We start from the raw sequence: 23,972 nt of genomic DNA, 5'->3' as shown, positions 1-23,972 counted from the left end.
CAGGGGGAGTTATTACAGCAAAGCAAAACCAGTTTCAGGGTACATGTGAGCACCTCAGTGATGTTTTAAGATGCTTGAAAAAAAAAAAAAAAAAAAAAAAAAACCTTTCAGCAGTTACAGATCTAAGTGCGTTTAAATCAGCATTATTGAGACATTTTAACAGGGACTGTGATCCAGTGGCTGATCATGATGGTGGACTGTGTTCTGATCTTCACCAGCAGATGGCAGAACAGCCCCTCTTTCCTGTTTCCATTTCCTTTCCCCATGATGGTGTTCTTCAGAAATGGGTTTACTCTCACTATGACACTACTGAACTAAATCCCACCACTCACCATTTATTTTGATGGTCCAGTGCTGACGATCGTCAAGCAGGTGAAAAAAGGTGGATGTTCAGCCAAGTGTCGGTCACCTTTCTGCTGCATGTCTGCATGTAAAAGTCATGTCAGCGCTTCAGCTATTTGAATATTAAGCAGTGAGAAACTCCTTTTCACCCTCAGTGTCTCATTAGTGACACATTCTCAATATTCGTTCTTGTTCTTATGCACTGTTTTTAGTGTTAATTTTACTTTTGTAGAGCTTAGGTATAATGAGATCCATGTGGTCACATGTATTTTTAATACACACAATTACATAATTACACATTAAGATGTAGAATATTATTATCTTGAGGCAATTGTTTCACTGAAAACACACCTGTGTTATCAACTTAATACTTGCTCTGGGTTGACTGCAGCAGTTGATCTATAAACATGAGCAGGAATAATAACAACAATCATCATCATTATATAATTGCAGCCCATGTTTTTCACACCAACATCAAAAATCTTTGGTTCTGTAGTCTCAGTGTGCTACATCCGGCTGAAGACGGCATTCTTTCCAGTTGAGCGGCTCATTGCATTTGTAGTTTTTATTAATGTTCTCCATCAGACTCAAACACAGAGAGTAGTGGGTTGCATGTGTGATGCATAGGTGCCACTGCATGGCATTAGGTAAACCCCCTGTTCCATCAGTCAGAGGTTTAGGGCAGGATTAGACTGAGAGGCTTCCCTCTCTTATCAGAAGTCTTTCACTCTCATCTCGCTTTACTATTTCACCATTTCTCAGTTTCGCAGCCTTCAGGTTCTCACAAAAAGCCGTGTGCATTTGAGTGTGAGTGTGTGATGCATACCCAGGGTTTTATGTGAACAAATCTACAGATGAGTTATAGATAGAGTTCACGCGTTGAACGTAGCTGGCATAGGGCTCCACTTCCTCCACATCTTCTATCTGAAAAACAAAACACAAAGGTGTCATGAGCAAAACTCAACAATATACAATAAAACCCACAGGACTACTAACTGCAGAGTTACAGAAAGATTATTTACCGGTGCAGATTTAGATGTTGAGATGTCAGAGTGCTGGCATCGCCTGACAAAAGGTGGATACACAAAGCCGTTCAGTGACTCAACAAAAAAGCTGGCAAACAGTCATTTTAGTTATATATTTTACATCAAATGAAAAATCTTACCTCAATATAACTAGTTTCTTCTGTGCAAAAAATACAAATCCTGCCAAAAACACAACAACTACCACAACAGCAAGGATGCACAACCAAGGAATCTGCACTGCATCTGCAGTGAGAGAGAGAAGATGGACAGCTTGTTAAGAAAGTGCTGGACATCAATACATCTATTTAGAGTTAGGCGTACAATAATATAGAACATCAAACACCCAAAAAATATAAATGGATGCTATCCATCCAACAAAAGCCTAACCTTTTGTGGGTTTTGGTACCAAAATCTTTTTCTCATCCCAGTACGGGTGGCTGACAACACAGCTCAGGTTTTGTGTGTTCATTCCTTCGGGGAGCTCCAGGCGACTTTCTACGGTAAAAAATCCGTCGGGCAGCGTTTCCACATCCGATGAGTTTCCCATGTGACTCCAGCTGATGTTGGCAGCGGGTTTTCCTCTTTCGGCTCTGCACACTGCCACCATCTTGTTGCCCCGACGCTCTAACCAGGAAGATGTGCTGGGAGGAACTGAGCCAGGGAAGACAAAACAGGAGAAATAAGACTTGCTCAATGCTTCATCTTGCTGTCTTAAAAATAAATGAATAAATGAATTACACCTCATAGTATCTAACCACCAACGAACAGTGATGGGACTGTGATAAGAGCTTCACATTAAGAGGAGTTAGAGTCAACGTGTGCGATTTTTGCTTCTGATTTAATTGCTCCCGGGACCAGCTCGGCTTACTGTGTACTGTTTGAATAAGCAGCCCAGCAGAATATAAAATCAATTGTCCCCCCATTGTGAAGGGGAGGAGAAAAAAATCCAGGCAGGTAAAAACAAACATCTGCAGTAGGAGATGTCACTCGAGGTGAGCAGAATTCGATGTTTTCATTAATTTTTGTGTGTGTGATTTGCCTGAACGGACCCTTTAAGAACTTATTAACCACATGGTTTTTTACTCATTTATCTCCATGAGGAGGAAAGTCTTACCTGTGATATTCACTTTGATCGCATAATTGTCGACTCCTCCTTTGTAAACCGACTCACACTTGTAGGTCCCCACGTCACCATGTGAGAAGTTTGGGATGAGCAGGTATGACTGAGCCCTGGATGTGTTTCGGAGTGACTTGCCATCATTACAGAAGTCTTCACGTTGGCCATCATTGCTAAACGATATCTTGCAGGTTTTGTCTTTCAGAAATATATTCCAGATAACAAATATCGTCTCGTTCCATGTCTTATCGCTGCACATCAGCTCAGCATCACTCCCCAAGTTGAAAGCTGAATGTCTGACAACTGAAAAAAAAAAAAAAAACAGAAGAGCTGCATTATTTTCACACACACTGGGGCAATGATTGTGCTAATTAAAAAATATTTTTGGGCTTACTCTGTAAACAATATACACAGTGTGCATGACCTGATAGAGACAAAGACATGCAGCACCAAAATAATAAAATACAGATTTAAATCTGTACGGGACATGGACGAAAAAGGAATTGAAATACATGAATAGCACATAACACGGCTGTAACTTAAAGCATGAAGCGTCATCTAGGACAAAAACACAGTTCAAGAATAACTGATGTAGTTGCTTTATGTTTATTAGTGACAATAAAATATCATCATATATACAAAGATGTAATGTAAGACTTGTCTTATGAGGAAACCTACGCATTTATTTGGATTAACCCTCCTGTTATGTTCATTTGCGAGGAACAGCAATGATGTTCCCGGGTCAATTTGACCCTGAACCTGTTTAATTATCAAAAGGTGTCTGAAACCAAAAAAATCCTAATAAGTATTGTTAATATTTCATTACTAACTCCATTACTAACTATTCTATCAATATTTAGTGCAATGGTGTTCCTTACCTCTCACAATTAATGGTTCAATTAGGATTATTCACTCGTTTTCAATATATATATATATATATATATATATATATGTTCAAACTTTTTAATGTTTCACCACTTTATTACTTTTGAAAGACCAACATATAAAACACAATAGTTTTACATAACATTGAAACATAACATTTAAATTTTGTTTTACACACATGCACTGCTTGTGAACCAGAAATGAACAAAACAAGTGTGTGTGTGTGTGTGTGTGTGTGTGTGTGGGTGGGTGGGTGTGTGTGTGTGTGTGTGTGTGTGTGTGTGTGTGTGTGTGTGCGCGCGCATGCATGACTGGGGTGAAACATGTCTCACAGTTGCAAAGAAAGAAAAAGTCTGACATTTCTGACACCCTTTTACCTCCAGTTTGACTGCTGGGTCAAATTGACCCGAACAGTATCTATGTGATATAAACTTACAGGGGGTGGTTGCAAATATGTGAGATGAACCATTTTCATTTTATATGTTGATTACACTAATTAAGGCAAGCAGAAGAAGTTTCATAATGAAAAAAATACTTTTGACTATTTTTCCTAGATCTTCAAACTTTAAAACGGGTCAATTTGACCCGTAACATAACAGGAGGGTTAAACATTTGATTACAATCAGTCTAAAGTGATAATGATTCCAGTTTATTTGAAATAAACTAAAACCTTAGAAATTGAGTGTAAGAGCTACTGAATGAAGAGTGGGAAAACCTTTGGTAGAAGCCTACTTTTTTGAAATAAACTAAAACTAATGAATAAACCTTTCTTCTTCAGAAATAACTTGTTTCAAAGCATTTATTTTAATTCTTCAACAAAAAACAGTTGAAATAAGGATTAATAAGGAAAGGAGAGGCAGAAATGTACGCTGCATTGTGTTCAACTTCCTGTGGCCTCATTCGTCTTGCTTCAAAATATTTCATTTTTTTATCTATTTTTTTTAAATAGCCAAAGAGAAAAAGGAGGAAATTTGTTTACCATAACCTCCAAGAGGACGAGCAGTGGTGAAGTTCACAGGGGTGCTTTGATTAGTTCCTGAGAGAGATGAAAAGAAAGAGTTAGTAAAAGAGTTATTTTCAGTCAGAACGCAGCAGTTAGTGATTCAATCAGCAGAGCAATCAACTAATTATTTAGTAAAGCTCGTTGGTTAAAGTGTCAAGTGATGCCATGAATACTGGTCTGACGTGACCAGCTGCAGCAGGCCCACACCGCACACGGACGTGACAGGAAATCCTATTTGTTGTTGCCGAAAATTGTTTTCTGAGCTTTTGCAGAATAAAAACTTAGGAGAAGGTTGGAAATCACTCACAGTTAAACCTTAACATATAAAACAGGCAGGTGTTATTGCCTTAATCTCCCCCATTCACTTGCCTGCACCTTAGAAAGACTCTCATGACATTAGAATTACTGTTTCAAAGGAATGAATCAGGGTCAGTGTTGTGGGGGCCACAGTCTTGATGAGGTGGGGTGAAAAACCACAGAAGTATCTCTTTCTGTCTCACCTTTCAGAGACCTGACAGCGGAAAAAAGCTGCATCATAGCGTGACTGATCTGAAAGCATGATTTCCACTGCAGAGACAAGCGGCAGAGTTTTTCTCTCACAGATTATGGGTCTGCCTTTTCATACATCAACGATGGAACATTTCCCCCCCCCATGTCTGTTTCTGCATTACCCCACCTCCATGTATGATCTTTCCACTGGCTGTCTACACTGAGTCACACCCCGGCAATCTCAGAGCGGCTAACCACTTACATTTACAGTTCCCCACTCATTCTACAGTCACAGATTAGGAAGCAATGAACTATATTATTGTGGTTGCATGACATTTGAATTATATCACACACCAAAGACAAAACATTCGCTCACTATATTTAGTATAAGTACCATAAATGACATATTTTTAATTTGCAGTTGTAGTAACATAATGTTGGTTAGTATCTATGAACATGTAGCTCCTTACGAAGTCATCTTCTTTCTATCTAAAAGCTGTATCTTACCATGGCAAACCCCCCACCCCCACCCCAGAAAGTACTAAAACTACATGTGAGTAAAATGTGTTAAATTCAAACCTGGATCCTGGCTCCATGCTTCAGACAACAAGAGCATAAACGCGCCATAAATCCACATCATGTCTCTCATCTCCAGTAGTCTTCAGGTTCCTCTGTAAACTGGCCCTCACACCAGTGAGAAAAACATCAAGTCTTGTCTTCCTCAGTCCTGAACGCTGCCTACAGAGACATCAAACTCAGTGAGCGGTTCCACCTGAGCTATCATGTCATTTACCCTAGTTCAGCAAGTTTACTTTCTCTATTTATGGCCAATAAGCTAAGGGTTTGGGTAAAGCAGCTTCTCCCCCAACATCCAGACAAACTGAAGATCCTTGACACCCCTCACGATAAAGAAACAGAAGACATGTGACTAACAAATCCCTCCCTTCTTCTTTCTCTTCCCCCTCTCCAAACCGCTTTCCACCCAAACATCTGCCTTTTTCTGCAACACAGGATGACGTCTAAGTCAGAACACCAGTTTCCTTTCTTGCTAGTCATGTGACTTCAAGCTAGATGGCATAAAGCACACACATTAGACAGAACCACAATATGTCTTTGTATTATATCATTCATAAAATCCAACATGGCTTTGGCTGTCAGATAGCCGTACTCTATAAGAACACCTTTCGACCCGGGGTACATCTAGCTTGAACTAACACAGCGGAATACAACAGCACTGCAGAAATCTTACCTTCTTCAAGGTCATAAGGTTCAGGTTTTGGTGAAACTAGACATATGTGCTGAATCTTTGTGGACATTGCTGAAGCTGTAGTTTGTGGTGCAGTTGAACTGTACCGCATTATAATGAGAGGTGTTTCTGATATATAGTCTATCCTCACTGATATAATTGTTGTCTACAACATTTTAGAAATACTGCTTACAGTGACACAACAACAGCACTAATGCACCCTCCAAACTTACCATACATTAGGATCAACACCTCTCCAAATCAGTTTTAGCAAAACAAAAACATTATGGTGGTAGACTGCATTAGTTTGGGCTAGATTTTAGATAACAATCGGGTCACTGAGTGTACAGATTTCAGATTAAATCTTTCATGCCAAGTGGGTGTAATTTGGTACAAGTGGTTGATTGTGATCTCATATATGCTGGTATCAGAATGTCTTGCAGTTCAAGTAACACAGTGCACCATTGCTTACATGTACGTTAATGAAGTGGTAATGTGGGTGCAGGCGTTATTATTGACTCAAGCCCCAGTTTGCAGCTCTGAGATTAACTGCTGACAACGTATTTTGGTTGTTATTTTGTGGATGTGGTTATGATTTGCAAGCTCTATGCGGAGTTCGTGGTTCACAAGTACATCTTGCAATGAGACATCTTAATATTAACTGTCCCATATAAGATGAGAGAGGGCGGATGAAAACTAAAAAGGTCAGCATTTTCTAGAGTGCATTCTCAGTCTGCTTACGCACCCCACAGAAAAACTGTGAAAACTAACAGTCAGTGCAGATATACAACTTGTGGAAGGTGGATAAGATCTGTACCTTTGAACACAGATATAAGACTAGAACAGTAACATCTGGACTTACTTGCAGGCCCTCATAAAACACCTGATGGTTTTAGGATTTCAGAAACAGCACTGACACTGATGTGATAAAGTAACATTTGCAGTAACCTCGGTTGAGGGCACAAGGCCGTTCCCCTTTTTCTGAGATCTAATATTAGACAGTGTTTATTTAACATATAGCAGCAGAAGTTCAGGTGACTCTGAGTTGGCACACTTTGCACAAAGGAACTAGCTTTTCCACTTGCAATTGCAAAACCCTCCAGCTGCTCAGCTGTGTTCCTCAAATCCAAAAAGAGTTTGAAGAAAAAAAATGAAAAAGCTGAGAAGTTAGGGACTTTAAGGAGGAGAGAAATAGTCTGTGACACATTCTGTGTGTGTGTGTGTGTGTGTGTGTGTGTGTGTGTGTGTGTGTGTGTGTGTGTGTGTGTGTTTCCCCTTGATAACACCAGCTTCCTGTTGATGACAAAATCAGCCTTTTTAGCTACTCAAAATTGAGTTCTGAGGGGTGAAGAAGATAAGTTAGCTGTATGAAGTGTAACAATGCACATCTTCTGAAAATCAATCATAGACAAAAATAAACAATTTTATTTTATTTTATTTTTTTAATGACTTCTACATTTGTACCAAGTTGAGCAATGCATTCCTCAGATAAAAGTGACTGCAATAAATTTGGGAAAATAAATTAAATGAATGTTAGTTTACCATTCAAGCCAGCACTTGATTAGTACTTCAGTAAAAGTTAAACAAGTGTATTTACCCGACTGTATACTTAAATTATTAATTTTTTATTTTTCCCAACAACTATAAAACACGGAAGTCTCGTGCATAATATAACGCTGTTATATGTTTAGGCTATTGTAATTAGTTTCAAGTATCTCCTCTCTGTTTTTGAGAAACAATGTGTTTTTCGTCAGTTTGGTACGCGGAATGACTTTTAATACTACAATACCCATGAGCCTCAGGCACTGTCGCTATGGGAAAAAAAAAAGTCAGGACGGCAGTCAGGGACATGAGTCGTAGCGAAAAAGAAAAGAGAAAAACGAAAATCGTGTCGTTACTACAGAGTGTTTACATTTACGCAGTGGCCGAAGGATGAGTACTTTGTACCAACTGATTAAGTTTCTTAAAAACGTATTTTAGCTTCTGCTCGTGTTTAGCGGCGTGCGACTGAATTGTAAACTCAGATTGGATGCTTGTTACCGAAATGATCTTTGGAAGTAGTAACTGACTTCTCCAATTCTATTGCTCGATACATAGGCGTGTACTTTTGACGTTTTACCACATTTTCTAACGCAGTTGTTCATCCATTGTAGAATTTCATGTCCATGAAGCCGTTGACGCTCCGACTGTCATTGGCCCTCTAAGCAGGAAATGACGGGGCGGTCCCGCCCACTTTCAAATACTCCGTTTACCGTCTCCATGGTTACATTATTAAATATATCAGGTCATTGATACACATGTCTATGGGATAAATTCGCTGGTAAAACGCGGTTTTTAATTGAAATAAACAAAATGACCACATCTGTCACAGTTCCTAAGAAAAACTATGCTGTTAAAGGTGTTAGGCGGCAACGGGTTTATGACTACTTGTATGGTAAGCAAACTTAATGAAACGCTAGCTGACGCGAGCTAACGAGCTAACGTCTAAAAACTTGGTTGCTCACTTGGTTGACTGTTTTGCTACAGATCCAGTTTACACAGTGTCATCGGAGGTAGACCATGCCAGGTCCAGCCTCAAGGCCTATGCGTCTAAGGACCGAGTAGTAAGTTATGTCTATGTTCGTCCTACAGCAAATGATCATCAGGTCATCAGATAACGTTAGCTAACTAATGATTAAGTTATGCCCCACCAAAGTGTTGTATCTCTTGAACTAAAATATACATGTATAAACCATACTTAACTTAGTACAAGTACAAACTTAAGTCAAAGTTAACAGTCATTTTGTCTCAGTCACTCTTAAACATAAGACTTTATTTTGGGTTAAACTGTATGTTAAGACTATAGGTTTTGATTTGTTTGGGTTTTGTTACTTATATCTCCCAAGAATGCGCACAGATGTTAAAAATGGCATTTTTTTAAGAGGACAAATACAGATAATAGCATGTATAGCAAGCTCTTAGCCTGCATAACTTTGTGTTAACCTTTTCTCTCCTGTAGTGCCCTATGGCCAAACTATGACCCACGGCTGTTACTGCTTCTCAGCTGTTACTTTTTACACAGGAAAACAAAGACATGAATCAAATGTGAAAATGCACTCACTGACAGCATTTATCTCTGCCTTCATCAGAGGAGAGTGCCCGAGTTTGGGTCTATGTTCAGTACTTTGCCCCACTTCCCACAATATACTGTTCAGCTGGACCCTGCAGACCCAGTACCAGCCTCTATTGATCATCGCTGGCGAGGCCAAACAGAGCAGCGCAAAGAGGCACTACAGCAACTGGCTGGGTAACAGACAGCATTTTAATGAGCAGCAGCAGTTACTGAGTTGTAATAATTAAAGCTTATCCCTGTTACTCATTACAAGTATAAACTGTTGTTGTGGCTGTGACTCTTGATTATCTTCTTGACAGGGTCTTTCCAAATGCTCAGTCATGGTTGAAAAGGGATGAGTGCCATGTGACCGGAGCTGATCATTGGAAATACTTTAAACGGTTTGATTAGCCAGCAACAAAAGATCACTGCCTTACTACCCCAATATCTACATTAAATATTAACATGTGTTTTTTTCTGTTTCCTTTAGTCCTCTGATTCCCTTCGCACAGCACATCCCCCCGGTTGTGATTTTCACTTTCCCAAAGTAAGGTCAACAGGTTCCTCACATGTCTGTATTTGCCAGCCATTTCTCTTGTGCCTTTTTTGCTGTTTGAGGATACATCCTCTTTTCTTTTCTCCTCAGAGAAGATTTCACATCCACTGGTGGAAACAATGCTGAGCAACAGCCAGCCCACATCACTGTGGGGGTCCAGACAGACTACAGGGAAAGTGAAGCACAGACAGACCCATACAGCCCTGAGTATGTGGTACAACCTGGAACAACTCCCTCAGAGCTCCTGCAGCTGGCAGCTTTGACTTGGGGTACATGATCAACTGTTCAGACCCTCACCAGTTAAAGAGAATCAAGTGTAACTGTCTTGTTAAAAGCATACGTCTCCAGCCTTTCTGCTGGTGATCTCAGCTTAGTAGTCTTTCTCTTATTATTAGCTTACTAATGTCTCCCACCACCTTACATTTAAGCCCTCTCAATTCCCGTCAGGTCGTGGTCTACCTGCAGGCCTGGCAGAAGTGGAAATGATACAGCGGGCACGTGCCAAACGAGCGTGGGAGGCCACCCTTCCCCCACTGGATGACCTCAGTCAGCTGGACAAAAGGAGACGTATGATGGAGGAGATGGAGGCCAAAGAGTGGGCTTTCAGAGAGGGAGAAATCCAAAAGTAAGCAGTGTTGCACCTCAGCTGCTGTTAATTAGCCAAGCGGTATACTTTGTTGTCTTTTTTTTCATACTACTGGTGGGGACACCAAAGTTGCTCACACTGCACACATAGCTTTAAAGTAATTTTAATAAATATTGTTTATTTTTTACAATAGATGAAAGTACTATCTGGAATTGTGAAGGGAATTGTCGCCTGACACTGCAGTTCCCCATGAGATCTACAAAGCTATTTAGCATTTTTCAGTTCACTGTTTTTTTTTCCGGCTGCAACACTACTGTTTTGGTTCACTGTTACTGCTCCCATCAATTTCATTTACTGTGCACTCAGTGTTGGTGTTGTGATCATAGCTTGTTTCTGCTGCCCCCAAGTGGAAATGAGACAATGAGACATTGGAGGTTTAAGAGAAGTGAGTTCATGCCGAAACATGGGTTTAAATAAAATTTGGTCACTGTAAACTTTCTCTAATCAAAATACCACAACTATATACTGGTTAGGTCTTATATATGACAAACCAAGAACAATATGCAGGATATATCCAGTTCTTAGCTGATGAAACAATCTTGGTGAGGGCCCCCCCTCAATGTTCCTGCTGTCTTTACCATAAAAAACCTACCCTACTGTTTCTGTGGGTGGTGGCCAGGTTGCAAGAGGCTCGTCTTGCTGTGCTGAAGGACCTCTTGAGGCAGAGAGATGAGGACCAGAAAGAGGACACAAGCGAGAGACTGAACCAGATATATTCCAACCACCAAAAAGACAAGGAGACCAAGCTACACAAGATTCACAGTGACTACATCAGATGTAGGACAACTGCTGCCTCTGCGTGATATTTGGATTATCAACATATCAAGGCTTTGTTTCACTCCTTTCCATCTCTCTCTTGCAATGTTATTTTATTTGTTTTGTTTTTGCCTGTAGCACTGAGAAAACTGGAAGCTAAGAGGAGAAATGTGGATGGGAAGCTCGAGCGGCCTGCCATTGTCAGAGACTATACAAGTTCTTGGACCCACAGGGGTACATTCACCAATAGGAACGCCCCCAATAATGAGTTAAAAAGCCACTACTTAGACACATATGAAGGTATAAATCTAAATGCTTTTGGACAAATAGCACCTCAGAGAAACAGAATCTCGTTGAGGTAACTTTTAACTTTTTGTCTGTCATAGGCTTGATAAAGCTAGAGGCAGGACTCTCTGCCTCAGTCCTGAAAAGGCCTAAAGTCAGCACCATCAAGGATGTAATCAAGCCCCCTGTGTGCAGCGCGGTAAAACTGATAGAGAAATACAAGGTAAGGCAGAAAGAAACATGTTCATTATACACATCATTTAAGTTCTACATGCACATGGATCACTAATTGTGGCTCCACAGGCCCTGAGGAAGGAGGAGAACAAGGATGTGACGGAGAAATCTTTGCGTTTTCTTGTCAAGAAGGAGAAGCCTGTTCCTCGTCCTGTCACGCCCAGAGTGGAGGAGCCACCAGAGGTCAGCTAACGTCTCTGACTCTAATCGACACTGACCTTGTTCATCCTAGATGCTGTTTGTTGATGTATATGTCCCTTGTTAGGGTGATGAGGAGACAGAGCTTGCAGTCATCTACTTGCAGAAGCTACTGAGAGGAAGAAGTGTCCAATATGAGGTCTGAACATTTCTACTTGTGTGCTTGTCTGCTTGTGTGTGTGTGTGTGTGTGTGTGTGTCTGAGTGCCTGCAGAAATGGTGCATGTGTTTCAAGTTGTAAGGGCATTTCTATTTCTGTCTGTATTGTTGTACAGATGTTTAAGGGCAAGGAGAACCATCTGGAGCTCATCCAGGAACTGAGGACTGTACACGCCCCACAGAGGGAGGAGCAGGAGCTACAGAAGGCTGAGAAAGAGCTCATAATGTCCCTGAAAAAGCAGAGAGACAAGCACAGGCACAAGGTGAAACACAAAGACACTTTCATTTACAAAACTGTACAAACTCCAAATAGTCTCATTACACCTTCTCTCTCCACGTTCAGATCTCTCAAGAGGAGGCGTCTCAGGCCAGAGTGGTAGGCGCAGAACTTGAACACTTGTTCGACACCTTGTCCAAAGAGCTGATTCGTCTCCAGGAAGAGCGCAGGATCCATGCCTTTACACTACTGGCTGAGAGAGACCGTCGACTACGAGAGGCTGAGGAGAGTGGAAGGAGACAGGTGGAGGAGCGCAGACGCAGAGAGGAAGATGAGATCTTCAGACAAGTGCGTGCATGTGTACATTTTTAGCTATGAATGCGCAAAGGAGATCGCTACGTATAAGAATAAGAATGTGTCTGTGTGTGTCCTTAACACTGAGTCACAGGTGGTGCAGGTGCACCAGGAAACTGTAGATTTGTATTTGGAGGACACCATCCTGGAGACCTTGGAGCAGACAGCTGACCAGCAGGCCAGAGAGGAGATCCGCAGGAGGGCAAGGGAGGTCAATGACATCGCTTATGCCATGGAGGAAAGGTAATGGTTACCTCAGCATATCTGCAGATGTTTTATATTCAGAGATTCAAACCCAAGGACGATAAAGAAGAGTCATTTCTATGTTTCTGTGAGTAGCAGGAACCATCTTCAGTCAGAGGAGATTGTGTCGGAGTTGGTGTACAGTTTCCTTATCCCAGAGGTTGAGAAGATCAGGGTCAGACAAAGAGGTTTGGGATATTTTTCTGTTTCCACTGTATTCACACTTTATTTTCACAAGATTATTATATCAAAATGATTAAGAATTATGAGTTGACAGTGTTGTTATTAGTTATAGCAACAATTAAAAACACATGAAAGGCACCACATGTCTTTAAATTAGAGATAAACAAAATGAAACAAAAAATAACAATTGAGTGATGAAATTAAGACGCTTTGCTCATCGGTCTAACCTTGAGGTTTCTCTCTCTCCCAGTGCACCAGAGGCAGCAGAGACACTTGCAGGCAGCTCAGAGGATAATTGAGGAGACTGCAGAGCATTCTGGGATCCTTCCTGGTCCCCTAGAGCCTCCAACCGAGTCTCAAGGAGATGATCAGCCAAGTGGAGCAGGCACAGGGGAGGGAAGCGGAGCAGCTCCACACTTAAACTGAGCAGAGGACTAAAAATATAGAAAGTGTACTGAGATGCAGTGTAAGTTTCATAATCATCATTGTGTGTTCATGGTTATGGTATGAGTATGTACCAGCTGGGCCGCTGAATGGAGGATTCACTTTAAAGGTTACTCATTTTGACGACTTCTCTCTCATTTTAAGTGGTGCGATTCACAGAACATAACTTTTCAGGAATGCAGTGGTGTTTTGTAGGTCTGAAACAATTTAACTCCACCAAATTCTGAACTTTTTTTTTTTAAAGACCTCTCAGTGTTTTCATGAGAGCTTAAATATGAGGAGATTTTCAGTGTGTTTCAAGTATTTTTTGACTTTGGAAATGAGTTCCCCTTTAATCTACTGCTGTGCAGTAGAATGACTTCAGATTTCACATGGTCATAGTCAGGGTCATTCTCAGCATTATAAGGAAAAGTCTTGGAGTTCAGATTTAACTCTGAACTCTGTAATTCTATTCAAAACCTTACCATATAATTACTTCAGATTTTACAGTCATAATCAGCGTCATTCTGAAAAGGAGGTCATTGGAAATTTCAGCAAATCTGAGGGACGATGTTTACATTTTCTGTGGATTACAATGTGAAGGCTATTTGCAGTAGAGTTTTGGCCACTCCCAGCTCCGGTACCTTAGGTACGAATAGACGCGCAACAAAATCTGAAGGACGGCTGGCACTGGCAGGATTTTACAAACTCGACCGCAGTGAACTTCCTGCTGCAGCAGATCAGCTGGCACACAAAGGCTGACAGCCAGATCCACCTGTGGCAACGGGCCCGGAGTCAAACATGAAACAACACGACCTGCTGAGGAGCTCGCGCAGCACTCCTTCTCACCTGTTGAGCGTTCAGTGAATCCAAAATCCACCAAGGTGACCGCCGCGAGGCCGATCCTCGCCGACTGCAGACAGCTGTTCAGACATCTGGAGTCACCGTCAGTGAGCTGAATGATATCGATCGCGGTTTGATTCAAACTCGACCTTTAACCAGGTGAAGAAGAGGTTGGTAAAGCAGGACTTTTCAGATTATCTTGATATTGGCAGAGAGTACATGTTTTTAACTTTATGTCAACGAGCTGTGTCACAAAGTTACTGCTACCTGTCGAGTCAAAGGCGGTAGAGGCGCTCACACAGAAACTGGTTTTACAAGCAATTTATTGTCAGTCGACATGTTTCTCCAGTCTTTGCCACACGACTGTGCAACATATGTTACTTGTAGTTTAAATGCACACAACGCCACACAGCGTTAATACAGTACAATACACATCAAGACTGTGCTTTCCAAATGTATATGTTATGTATGTGTGGATAAAAGCTTGAGAATGAGTGACAGGACAGCTGGAGCGCAGACCATCCTTGAAGCGCTCACACAGCGAACTGAGGAAGATGAGGATGAGGATGAGGAAGGAAAGGTGACAGAAGACGAGGAGCCCAAGGCCTGCGGTGTGTGTGGAGATCAGGCCAAGGGTTACCACTTCAATGCTTTGACATGTGAAGGCTGTAAGGGCTTCTTCAGGTGAGGCTGTTTCAGTCTTGTCCTCTTTCGCACATGTCGCTCGTCCAATCACTGATGCTCCAGTCTGTTTTTCTACTTCCTGGTTGTGACATTATCTCCGACAACCAACGTGAGCATCTGTGATATAAGAGAGGTGACAAAATGCTTCTCACCTTTCGTAAATGTAGCTGCGTGGGCTCGAAACCAAGAAACTCATCTGCGCTCATCATCAAAGGCAGATTTACAGTTTTCTCAGTGGCTGAAAAACATTTTCTGAAACACTGCTGCCTAGAAAACAAGTACAATCGTCACATGAAGCTGAATTGATCTGTCCTGTAAGGCCTTCTTTCACTCATTCATGTTGAAGAGTAAGTGAATTAATCCATTCAGTTGAATTCAATTCAATGTCGTTGGCTCAGAGGCTGCATGTGGACAATGCACAAAGTACTGAAGCCGTACAAAAGCTGAATAAAAGACCTGTCTGGAAACGACAGAAAGCAGAGGGGATGAAGGACTTAGAGGAACAATTACAACCAATGCAATGGCATTGTACATTAAAGACAAATCCAGAGTTGAAACCATTTGTCAAATCGTCACTCAACAGAAAATGAATCAACAGCTATTGATAGCTGATTGATGATTGATTTTTAAAGCAGGAATGCCAAATATTTAATGCTTCCAGCTTCTCAAATGTGAGAATATGGTGCCTTCCTTTGTCATCTATGGCAGACAGCTGGTTATCTTTTGCTTTTGAATGATTAATTAAAGGACTAATCAGCAGATGAATCTAGAATTAAAATAAAGACTCTTGTAGAAATCCTGTCCTGCTGTATCTCACATCTCACAGCTGTCCTCTGTGTCTCTGCTGTGATGTCCTCACAGGCTGCATGTACTCTGTCCGCCGTCTCTTCCTGTCTGATCACACCCACTTCCCAAACCTTCATGAATGGACTGCTGTCCTTCTCTGATCTCTGAAGATGTTCAAATTAGTGAATCTTTACTTTTTTTTTCCATTTGAATCCATTTTTAGCCACTGGGGGGCAGAACCAAAAACAAGCTGAGCGATACACAGCCACCACTATATGACCAGATGACAGCTATTACAGTATAGCTAATTTGTTAGCCAACAGTTGCCAAATTGAATGTCCAGCAGATACACATCAACATTATCATCACACTGGAGTGATGTTTCTGTCAATATTCAGTTTGCCTTGAGCTTGTTTTGGTCTTCACCAGAAAAACACCTGTCTCCTTAGCTGTTAAAAACGCATCGGTCAAAATATTCAGATTTCACTCTGACTTATACTGTAATGTAATGTGTTTTCATACATGTGATTTGTTACTTCAGATTGATGTTTGTTTGTTGTTATTAAGTGGATTCTTAAATCACTTCAGACGTGCCATAAAGAGGTCCACGCCGCTCCGCTGTCTGTTCCTGAATAAGTGCAGTATAACCAAAAACAACCGACGGTCGTGTCAAGCCTGTCGCTTCCGTAAATGCCAGGCCATAGGCATGCGCAAAGAAAGTAAGTAGCATCCAGACACAACAAATGGTTCCTCATTATTCAAACAAAGCCCTTTATATGTGATTTTATAATGAATATTTTTTACATAAAAGTGACAATAAGAGTTATATGATGTGAAGAACCATCACGCAATTGCTGGAGTTCTGGTTATATATTATCAAATATGCATATTGATATGAAATTCATATTTATGTTATATTTGCTTTGAGTCTATTCTATTTCAACACAATCCACCCTTATAAGTTGCAGGAGTGATTTAAAAACATGAAAGTAAAACTTGATTTCTAAACTGTCAGTGGTGTCAAAGCAATATTTCCATGGTGACACACAGGTATTTTTGTGCCTTCGTAGTGGTCATGTCTGAGAAGGAGGTACAGGAGAGGAGGACCCGCATCAAGAAGAAGAAGAAGAAGATATACGAAGTACCAGTACAGCTTTCATCCCAACAAGAGGAGACCATACGGGAGCTTCTCTGTGGCCACCGCAGCACATTTGACTCAGCATTTTACCGCTTCAGTGGCTTTAGGGTGTGTGAATGACTGCAAGCACATTGTCACCATCATTTTTTCATTGTTTTAACTCATTCTGACTGGTGTTTTCTTCAGCCTATTGACAGAAACATTGTTCCTGCGAGTGAGCACAATCAGTCTGCAAGTGAGCCCTTGTGCACCCGCTCCCTCTCCTCTTCCTCCTACTTGTCCTCCTCCTGCAGTCTCTGCACCTCCTTTGAAAAACAGGACAACCAAGAGGGCGAACAGATCAGAGAAAGCGGTGTTTACACTGCTCTTCCACACATGACCGACCTCGCAACTTACATGATCCAGGACATCATTAGTTTCTCAAAAAGTCTTCAGGGCTTCCGGTAAATGTGTGCCTAAATGCATATTCAATTTGTCTCAGTGGGTAGTCTTTATACTGGAAGAACTTATTCACTGTTAAGTGTGTGTCACACCGGTCTCTTACAGGTCTTTAATCATGACAGATCAAATTGCTCTGCTGAAGGGAGCCACGTTTGAAGTCATGCAGATCCGCTTAAACATGGTGTTTAATGCAAGAAGAGGCATCTGGGAATGTGGCCATATGATATACTGCATAGATGACGGTGTACGAGGTGAGGCTACCTATGCAAACAAAGGTCAAAGCATGCTTTTATATATTGACACGGGTAGGCTTGATCTGTTTTTACCATGCAGCGTGAAAATGTAGAGATGAGTATTAACACATCACAAATAACTTTTTAAAATTTGGACCTATACAGATTTGCACTACCTAACAGTCTTTAAATATCTGCTAAGCTTTGGTGGAAGATCGCATATATTGTGTTGGCATGAATGACAGACAAGTCATAAAGAGACCTGTACAGGTTAATTGTTGGGTCATATGGCGAACGTACTAGCAAACAGTTGCCCATTAACACACACAGCACACACTGAGCAACATTCACTTAAAGTTGTGTTTTGGCCACTTAATAAGTGTAAGTTAAATATTCACCCTCCTTTTAGCTCTATTTTTGGTCTCTACCAACTCCTGAGGCAAATATATGGCTCTTTAGCTGCCAAATGCCCCATTAGCTAGTTGCTAACAGTGACTGTCTGTCTCTCTTGATGTTGTACAGTGAGTTTATCACAGGTCCTTTGCTAAAAATAGCTGTTTGCTGCTTGGAACAACATTAATGAGAGCTATGAGACTGAACCATAACAGTTGGACAATTGATAGATGCTAAAGATGCTAAAATGCTCAGTAAATCAAAGGCAAACTGCAGACTCAGGTGATAATTTAGTAATAGGACTGATCTGAGCCATTGTTGATATATAAATATTGATTATAGCAGCAGGATTTTTCAGTACTGGTCTTAGTTCTTACAAAATGTGTTCAGTGATGATTTTAGTTTAACTAGCATGGATTGGAAATACAAAAGCACGGGAGACAATATACTCTAAGTGACAGATATGCTAAAGAGTCAGCGGCAGAGAGGTATGTACTGTATGTGAGGAATCTGGATTGTGGTTAACATCGTTTGAATGTAATCAAAACAAAGGCAGTCAGTTACATGTACAGCATATCAGGTACCTGGATTTATAGATGTATATAGTTTTATAGTTTTTTGCCCTGATGAAGGACTAAATGTGGAGTCATTAGTTTGTCATCTCACTTGTGTTGGTTTCCAGTCGCCTTGCACCTTTAAGGTTTGTACAAAGTTGCAAAGTACTAACATGAATGTAAATATCACACTCTGGACATGTTTATAGGTAATTGTTTTTATTTGCAGGTAATCAGACATGTTATCAAATGTGCTTGTACTTCTTATCTCATGTTCTCAGAGGTGTAACGTGGCTCCTGCAGGAACACTCACCAGAATGTCAAACTGGTGTCGTCTTCTGCTTTTGTAAAGATCAAGCGAAATGCAGCTGGCGTTCCACCTTTGAGCTTTGTACTCACTGCCTCTAACTACCTATGACCTCATTCAAGCCACGCAGACTATTATTCTGATTGGCCGGTTGATGTCTGTTATAAATCCATATTAGGACACTTCACATAGCAAGGAATGTTAAACTAGACATACATTAGCGATGAACTCAATGACAACAAAGTCATCCCAGAATGGCTTTTTCCACTCACCAACTAATTCATATTGATTCCACTTTGGTGTTTTTTGTGTCGATGAAACTCAAACAAACATTTCCACGATTTCACAATAAAAGTCTTGCAGAGTGTCCCCCTGCCCCCGAAGGATTTTTACACATCAAAGTATGTTTTCAGGTCATGGGAAGCACTACTGTATACATATATGATAGAAAGTTGTACAAATTCTTCTGTGGCTCTGGAGGCGGCTGAGTGGAGTCTGATAAATTGCCTCAAGTGACGTCATTTGAGATAGAGAGAGGGGACCTTACCAGACCGTGGTAGCCTGCTCCTTTCTCTGCTTGAGGCTGTCAGTTTCAGGCTACATTGTCTAATGCTTACATAACACATCTAAATCTCTGACCAACTGTTTGAGTTGCATTGTGGGTAATGTAAGCACCATGTTTTGACAAGGAAGAAGAATGTGTGGAATAAAAAGGAGGATATCTGTGGTTCTGCTACATCAATCATTGTTTTCCTCGTCTCTAGTATGTCATGTCATCTTCTGTTCACCTGTGTTTCGTAGCGGGCTTCCAGCCGCTCCTCCTGGAGCCTCTGCTCAAATTTCACCACGCACTGCGCAAACTGGGCCTGCAGGAGGAAGAGTATGTTCTCATGCAAGCCCTGTCCCTGTTTTCTCCAGGTAGCAGCAGGTCTTCATCAGTTCAACCCAGTTCATGCTAATAAATCATTGATCAACCCTGTAAATATTTAAACCCAACAAACAGTGTGCATTTGTGTCCAGCCAACTATTAAAATATGTTTTCAGAAGTTCCCGGGTTGCGTTGGATTAGTAGATTTTTGTTTTATTTGATCTGTCAGATCGTCCGGGTGTGCAGCAGCATGCAGTGATTGACGAGCTTCGTGAAAACTTGGCGCTGACACTAAAAACCTGGATTGACTGCAAGAGAACAGGACCAGAAAAACAGTGAGCGAAATGTCATGTGCTGCACGATATGATGTCGCGATGTTGGTGTTCTTCCCATATCATAATCATGTTACTCCAGGATCATCACTGCAACTGACCAATCACATTGTCGTGATTTATTAGCTTTGCCACTTGGGAAAAAGACCAGAAAAATGTGCACATGGGAGAAGTTTTCCTTTCTAACACATGGTTAACATGATGAAAGGATCTACTTTAAGCCAAACCACAGTCTTTTCCTAAACCTAACAAAGTAACCACACTGACAGAAAACTGAAAATTGAAAAAAAGAAACTAAAGGAACTGAAAATAATAAGTCAACAATAAATTCCACGCAGGACATGAACCCCAGTCTCCAGGTGAAAGTCCTGAGCTTGACCCGTTCATCCACCATGACCTGCTTCTGCCATGGACTTTGTCACTTTTTGCTCAGTTGCAGTGATGGTCCTGCAGCGACATAAATTAAGATGTTTAACAACACCGACATAGCAATGTCAGATAAACCATCAAGAGTCACTCTCAGTCCATACAGACTGAAACCTTTCAGAGATTGAACCTCCTTTGTTTCCTCTGTGCCTCCAGATTACTGTACCCCAAAGTGATGGCCTGTCTCACCGAGATGAGAACAATGACTGAGGAGTACAGCAAGCAGGTTCTGCAGATCCAGGACATCCAGCCTAACGTCATCTCTCCTCTCATAATGGAGATCGTCAGTAACCCCTTTGATGACTGACATCCACTGTACATGGACAGCTCAGACTCCCGGGGTCCGCCTCTGTCAGGACCCCAAACTGAAAACCAGCTGAACGTGATCATCGATTTAATTTTCTGTTTTCGCTCTTGAACAAATGTGTCAGAGTACTGAAGAATGCATTTCTGTCACGCAGCAGTCTTATGCATAGAGTGCACAAAATCTGGAACAGATGAAGATGATTGTTAACATCAGAGTCAGTCAAGCCTGGTTGAAATGTAAACTGTCATCTGTTCTCTGCACACTACCTGCAAGTCAAAGCCATGAGTAAGGCAGCATGTGGTTTGTTTTGTTGACTGGTTACAGGACCAGTGGATTATGGTGGATTTGTCACTCTTGCTTACAGTTTGTACATGTTATGTGCCTATGAATGATGATGAAGTTGAGATGGTATTTTTTTTAATGTTGCGCACAGTATTGTCAGAGACCATGAAGTATGTATTTTCTCAGAGACTGCAAAGATCTGTAATTGCAAAGATGATCTTTGCATCATGTGAATTTAAAATGCTCTACACTGATTGACTGTGGGCACTCCTCCGACTGAGTGTGTGATGGTGCGTCTAGAGTCATTATCAGTTTTACAGAACAAACACGGCCCCACTGTGACCGTACTAAGGCAAAGGTTTACAAGGGTGTAAATAGGTGGGCCGATCCCAGTGTCCACACTCGATGACTCACAGGCTCCATGAGGGCTCAAGGGTTGTGCCAGTGTCCAATCGTCAAGTGAATGAGGGCTCTCTGACAGACATTTTTAACTCTTTATGCACACTTTCTGTAAGTCTGCATTTCTGCGGACTTTGTTTAAACATATTTTTTACATCCAGATGATGCCGCCCTTGAATTAATGTCATTATTCTATTTGCAATGTTTTTTTTTATTCACAGAAATGTTGTAAATCTCAACCTAAGATCTACCTTTTTCTCCTCCTCACTCAGTTTATGGAACAACAAAAAAGTAATAGGTTCATCAAAGGTCTACAACATGCACACCTCTGACTATGTTTATGTTTGTATATATGTACTTTTTTTACTTGTATGTAATTGTCTTTCAGCATTTTCATTTTACATTCTATGTTCTTGTGTCATTTGAATTTAATTTGTATGCGCTATTGTTCACCTGAGTGTTTGTATATTACCCCTCTGTTAATTAACAACACATGAAAGTGCATGATGCTGTTATTTGACAGTCGTCCACTCTGTGAGGCAGGAGTCTAGAAGACGTGGCGACGAAGAAAGGAAAAAAACGTGAAATAAAAAGTCCGAAACCCACAAGATTACTAGATATGTTGCAAATTGCCATCCTACTCAAGCTCTTGTCAGGTGACGTCAGGGTTCACTGCTTAAGGCCTTGGGAGGGGACACTGGGACGAGGCCAGAGACTGATCTGATCAATGGTCCTAATATTTGACATATTAGTCAAAAAGTAGGACTGAGAAGCCTTGTTTAAAGAAGCTAAGAATAAACCTAAGCAAGCAATATTCATAAGAAATACAATCAGTTTTTGAGTGTGCTGTTGATGGATGATATTCTCCCACGGTGCAGTTCTGCATGGCAGTGAAACAGCTCCAAAGAAGAAAAAGTATTAAACTTAAGAAAGACATTTTGATGTGTATTTGTGGAGTTTAACAGGCAGTGACTTTCCAAAGTGACAGTTTGACTGACTGACAGTCTCACACACACACACACACACACACACACACACACACGCACTGTATCATTTCCTGTTTAGCATAAAAGTTTCTTGATAGCAGTGTCAGTCTGTCAGCACGCCACTTTGCTCCAGACAGACTTATCTCATCATCCATTGAATGAATTACCAACATTCATGATCCTCAGACAATGAATCCTACTGCCCTCCTCTAGCGCCACCACGAGGATGACATTTGTGGTTGTGATCAAAATGTCTCAACAATTGTTGGATGATTTGTCTCATGGGATGTTTTGTCATAACTTTGGTCATGCCTGAAGTAATGGCATTCCCCTCAGCCTCACATGCACTTTGTGTTATGTGCTAATTAGCAAATGTTAGCATGCTAAACTAAGCTGGTGAACAAGGTAAACATTATACCTGCTAATCATCAGCATGTTAGCATGCTAACATAAGCATTTAACTCAAAACATCAGCCTCACAGTCACTGCCATGACTGTAAACTCTTGTTATATATAAATATAAATATTTAATGTGAGCATATGAAAGAATCACACTCAAAACATTTGATTGTATTCATGCTGGAGCCACCATCTTTTTCATGTCGCACAAGTACCGAGAGTTTTCTTTACTCATCACGCTTTTCCAAAATACGACGGCGTTCACTTTGCTTTCCAAAGATTCCAAAGTTTTCATGAAGAGACGACGCGAGGAGACAGCAGCACGCTGACTGAAAGAAGACGGAACGGACACGGTGCTTGATCATTTCCAGGCTATCCTACTCTTTATTTAATGCAAATTACAGTACCAGGGAACTATTCCTCAGAGCACGCAGAGGGAATATTTACAGAGGTGCACATTTAGCATACCTTCACAGAACAAAACAAACAAACAAAAACAAATGAAATAAAATTTTCAGTCACAAACAGAGGCATTCAAGTAGTAGTACTGTTATACAGGATGTTTTTGTAGTATTTTCTATGATTTTTCTTTTCTTTAACCCCAGTTAAACCCAGTTAGCATACCAAACTAGTACATACACTAGTATAATCTATCATACTAGCATACATACTCGCTTGCCTTCTTTTTTGGTAACCTTTGTGGTGTTTTTATTGAACTGGAGTTAGGGGTAGGGTGAGGTGGTCAAACTGTCTGGTGGTAGCAACACGTTCATGAATGCTAAATTACAGCAAGCAGGAGACAGGAGAGAGGCTACATGACTCGACCCCTTAGGTGCTACTGAATTCCCCCCGAATATGCAGACAGGGAGGAGAACAAGCAAGAGGACAGCGAAACAACAAAATATCCAGAGAGAGAAGAAGAGAGACAGAATACACTGACTGCCTCTGAGGATGGCTCATCACAACTACATCTTAGTTTGGCTTTGGTAACAGAACCAACACTGTGAGTAATACAGAAACTGTACTGTATTGTATATATACAGTATATGAGGCCTATTTAACCCCTGCTGCCGTCCACAACATCCCGCCGCCACCACCAACACCCACCTTCATGCCCCGGAGTCCATGCCAGGACTGTGGTTT

General features: G+C 41.1%; 3 protein-coding genes across 4 annotated transcripts; 2 read left to right on the top strand and 1 right to left on the bottom strand.

The window, feature by feature from the left end:
- Window positions 1-615: 615 nt before the first annotated feature.
- LOC143330673 (cell surface glycoprotein CD200 receptor 1-A) lies at window positions 616-5,718 on the bottom strand. 2 transcript variants are annotated; one of them, XM_076747393.1, is made up of 7 exons: window positions 5,441-5,718; window positions 4,349-4,405; window positions 2,482-2,787; window positions 1,755-2,018; window positions 1,508-1,610; window positions 1,365-1,407; window positions 616-1,266 (listed from the first exon to the last, which is right to left on the bottom strand). In XM_076747393.1, exons 1-7 carry the CDS (start codon window positions 5,508-5,510, stop codon window positions 1,177-1,179), a joined length of 933 nt encoding a protein of 310 aa, XP_076603508.1. In that variant the 5' UTR covers window positions 5,511-5,718; the 3' UTR covers window positions 616-1,176. The 2 variants fall into 2 exon arrangements, with proteins under 2 accessions (XP_076603508.1, XP_076603509.1); XM_076747394.1 differs by lacking the exon at window positions 4,349-4,405.
- Window positions 5,719-8,402: 2,684 nt separating this feature from the next.
- On the top strand, window positions 8,403-13,543 carry cfap91 (cilia and flagella associated protein 91). The gene is given in 18 exon segments (XM_076747272.1): window positions 8,403-8,541; window positions 8,634-8,710; window positions 9,236-9,393; window positions 9,519-9,599; window positions 9,689-9,745; window positions 9,845-10,023; window positions 10,202-10,379; window positions 11,020-11,177; window positions 11,295-11,456; window positions 11,543-11,664; window positions 11,745-11,858; window positions 11,941-12,012; window positions 12,148-12,294; window positions 12,375-12,596; window positions 12,697-12,845; window positions 12,942-13,033; window positions 13,279-13,375; window positions 13,377-13,543. Coding segments are annotated over 18 exon segments (2,220 nt in total). The 5' UTR covers window positions 8,403-8,459; the 3' UTR covers window positions 13,450-13,543.
- A 1,229-nt stretch (window positions 13,544-14,772) lies between these two features.
- On the top strand, window positions 14,773-20,763 carry nr1i2 (nuclear receptor subfamily 1, group I, member 2). The gene is made up of 8 exons (XM_076747112.1): window positions 14,773-14,978; window positions 16,353-16,483; window positions 16,835-17,010; window positions 17,089-17,345; window positions 17,449-17,594; window positions 19,632-19,748; window positions 19,928-20,033; window positions 20,613-20,763. The coding sequence occupies exons 1-8, from the start codon at window positions 14,785-14,787 to the stop codon at window positions 20,761-20,763; spliced, it is 1,278 nt and encodes a 425-aa protein (XP_076603227.1). The 5' UTR covers window positions 14,773-14,784.
- The last annotated feature ends 3,209 nt before the right edge of the window (window positions 20,764-23,972 follow it).

Source organism: Chaetodon auriga, chromosome 13, assembly GCF_051107435.1.
Source record: "Chaetodon auriga isolate fChaAug3 chromosome 13, fChaAug3.hap1, whole genome shotgun sequence".
In the NCBI taxonomy this organism is placed as follows: domain Eukaryota; kingdom Metazoa; phylum Chordata; class Actinopteri; order Chaetodontiformes; family Chaetodontidae; genus Chaetodon; species Chaetodon auriga.
The sequence above is the reverse complement of the archived record's forward strand: the minus strand, read 5'-3'. Positions and strand labels throughout refer to the sequence as shown.

Bases quoted from the DNA above. Each gene is read 5' to 3' on its own strand.
- LOC143330673 (XM_076747393.1), bottom strand. From the start codon at position 5,510: ATGAGAGACATGATGTGGATTTATGGCGCGTTTATGCTCTTGTTGTCT. The intron at 2,788-4,348 runs GTAAACAAATTT...TTTTTTTTTCAG, and splicing joins TCGTCCTCTTGGAGGTTATG to TTGTCAGACATTCAGCTTTC. The intron at 1,408-1,507 runs GTAAGATTTTTC...ACCTTTTGTCAG, and splicing joins AAGAAACTAGTTATATTGAG to GCGATGCCAGCACTCTGACA.
- nr1i2 (XM_076747112.1), top strand. From the start codon at position 14,785: ATGAGTGACAGGACAGCTGGAGCGCAGACCATCCTTGAAGCGCTCACA. The intron at 17,011-17,088 runs GTGTGTGAATGA...TGTTTTCTTCAG, and splicing joins ACCGCTTCAGTGGCTTTAGG to CCTATTGACAGAAACATTGT. The intron at 19,749-19,927 runs GTAGCAGCAGGT...TTGATCTGTCAG, and splicing joins CCTGTCCCTGTTTTCTCCAG to ATCGTCCGGGTGTGCAGCAG.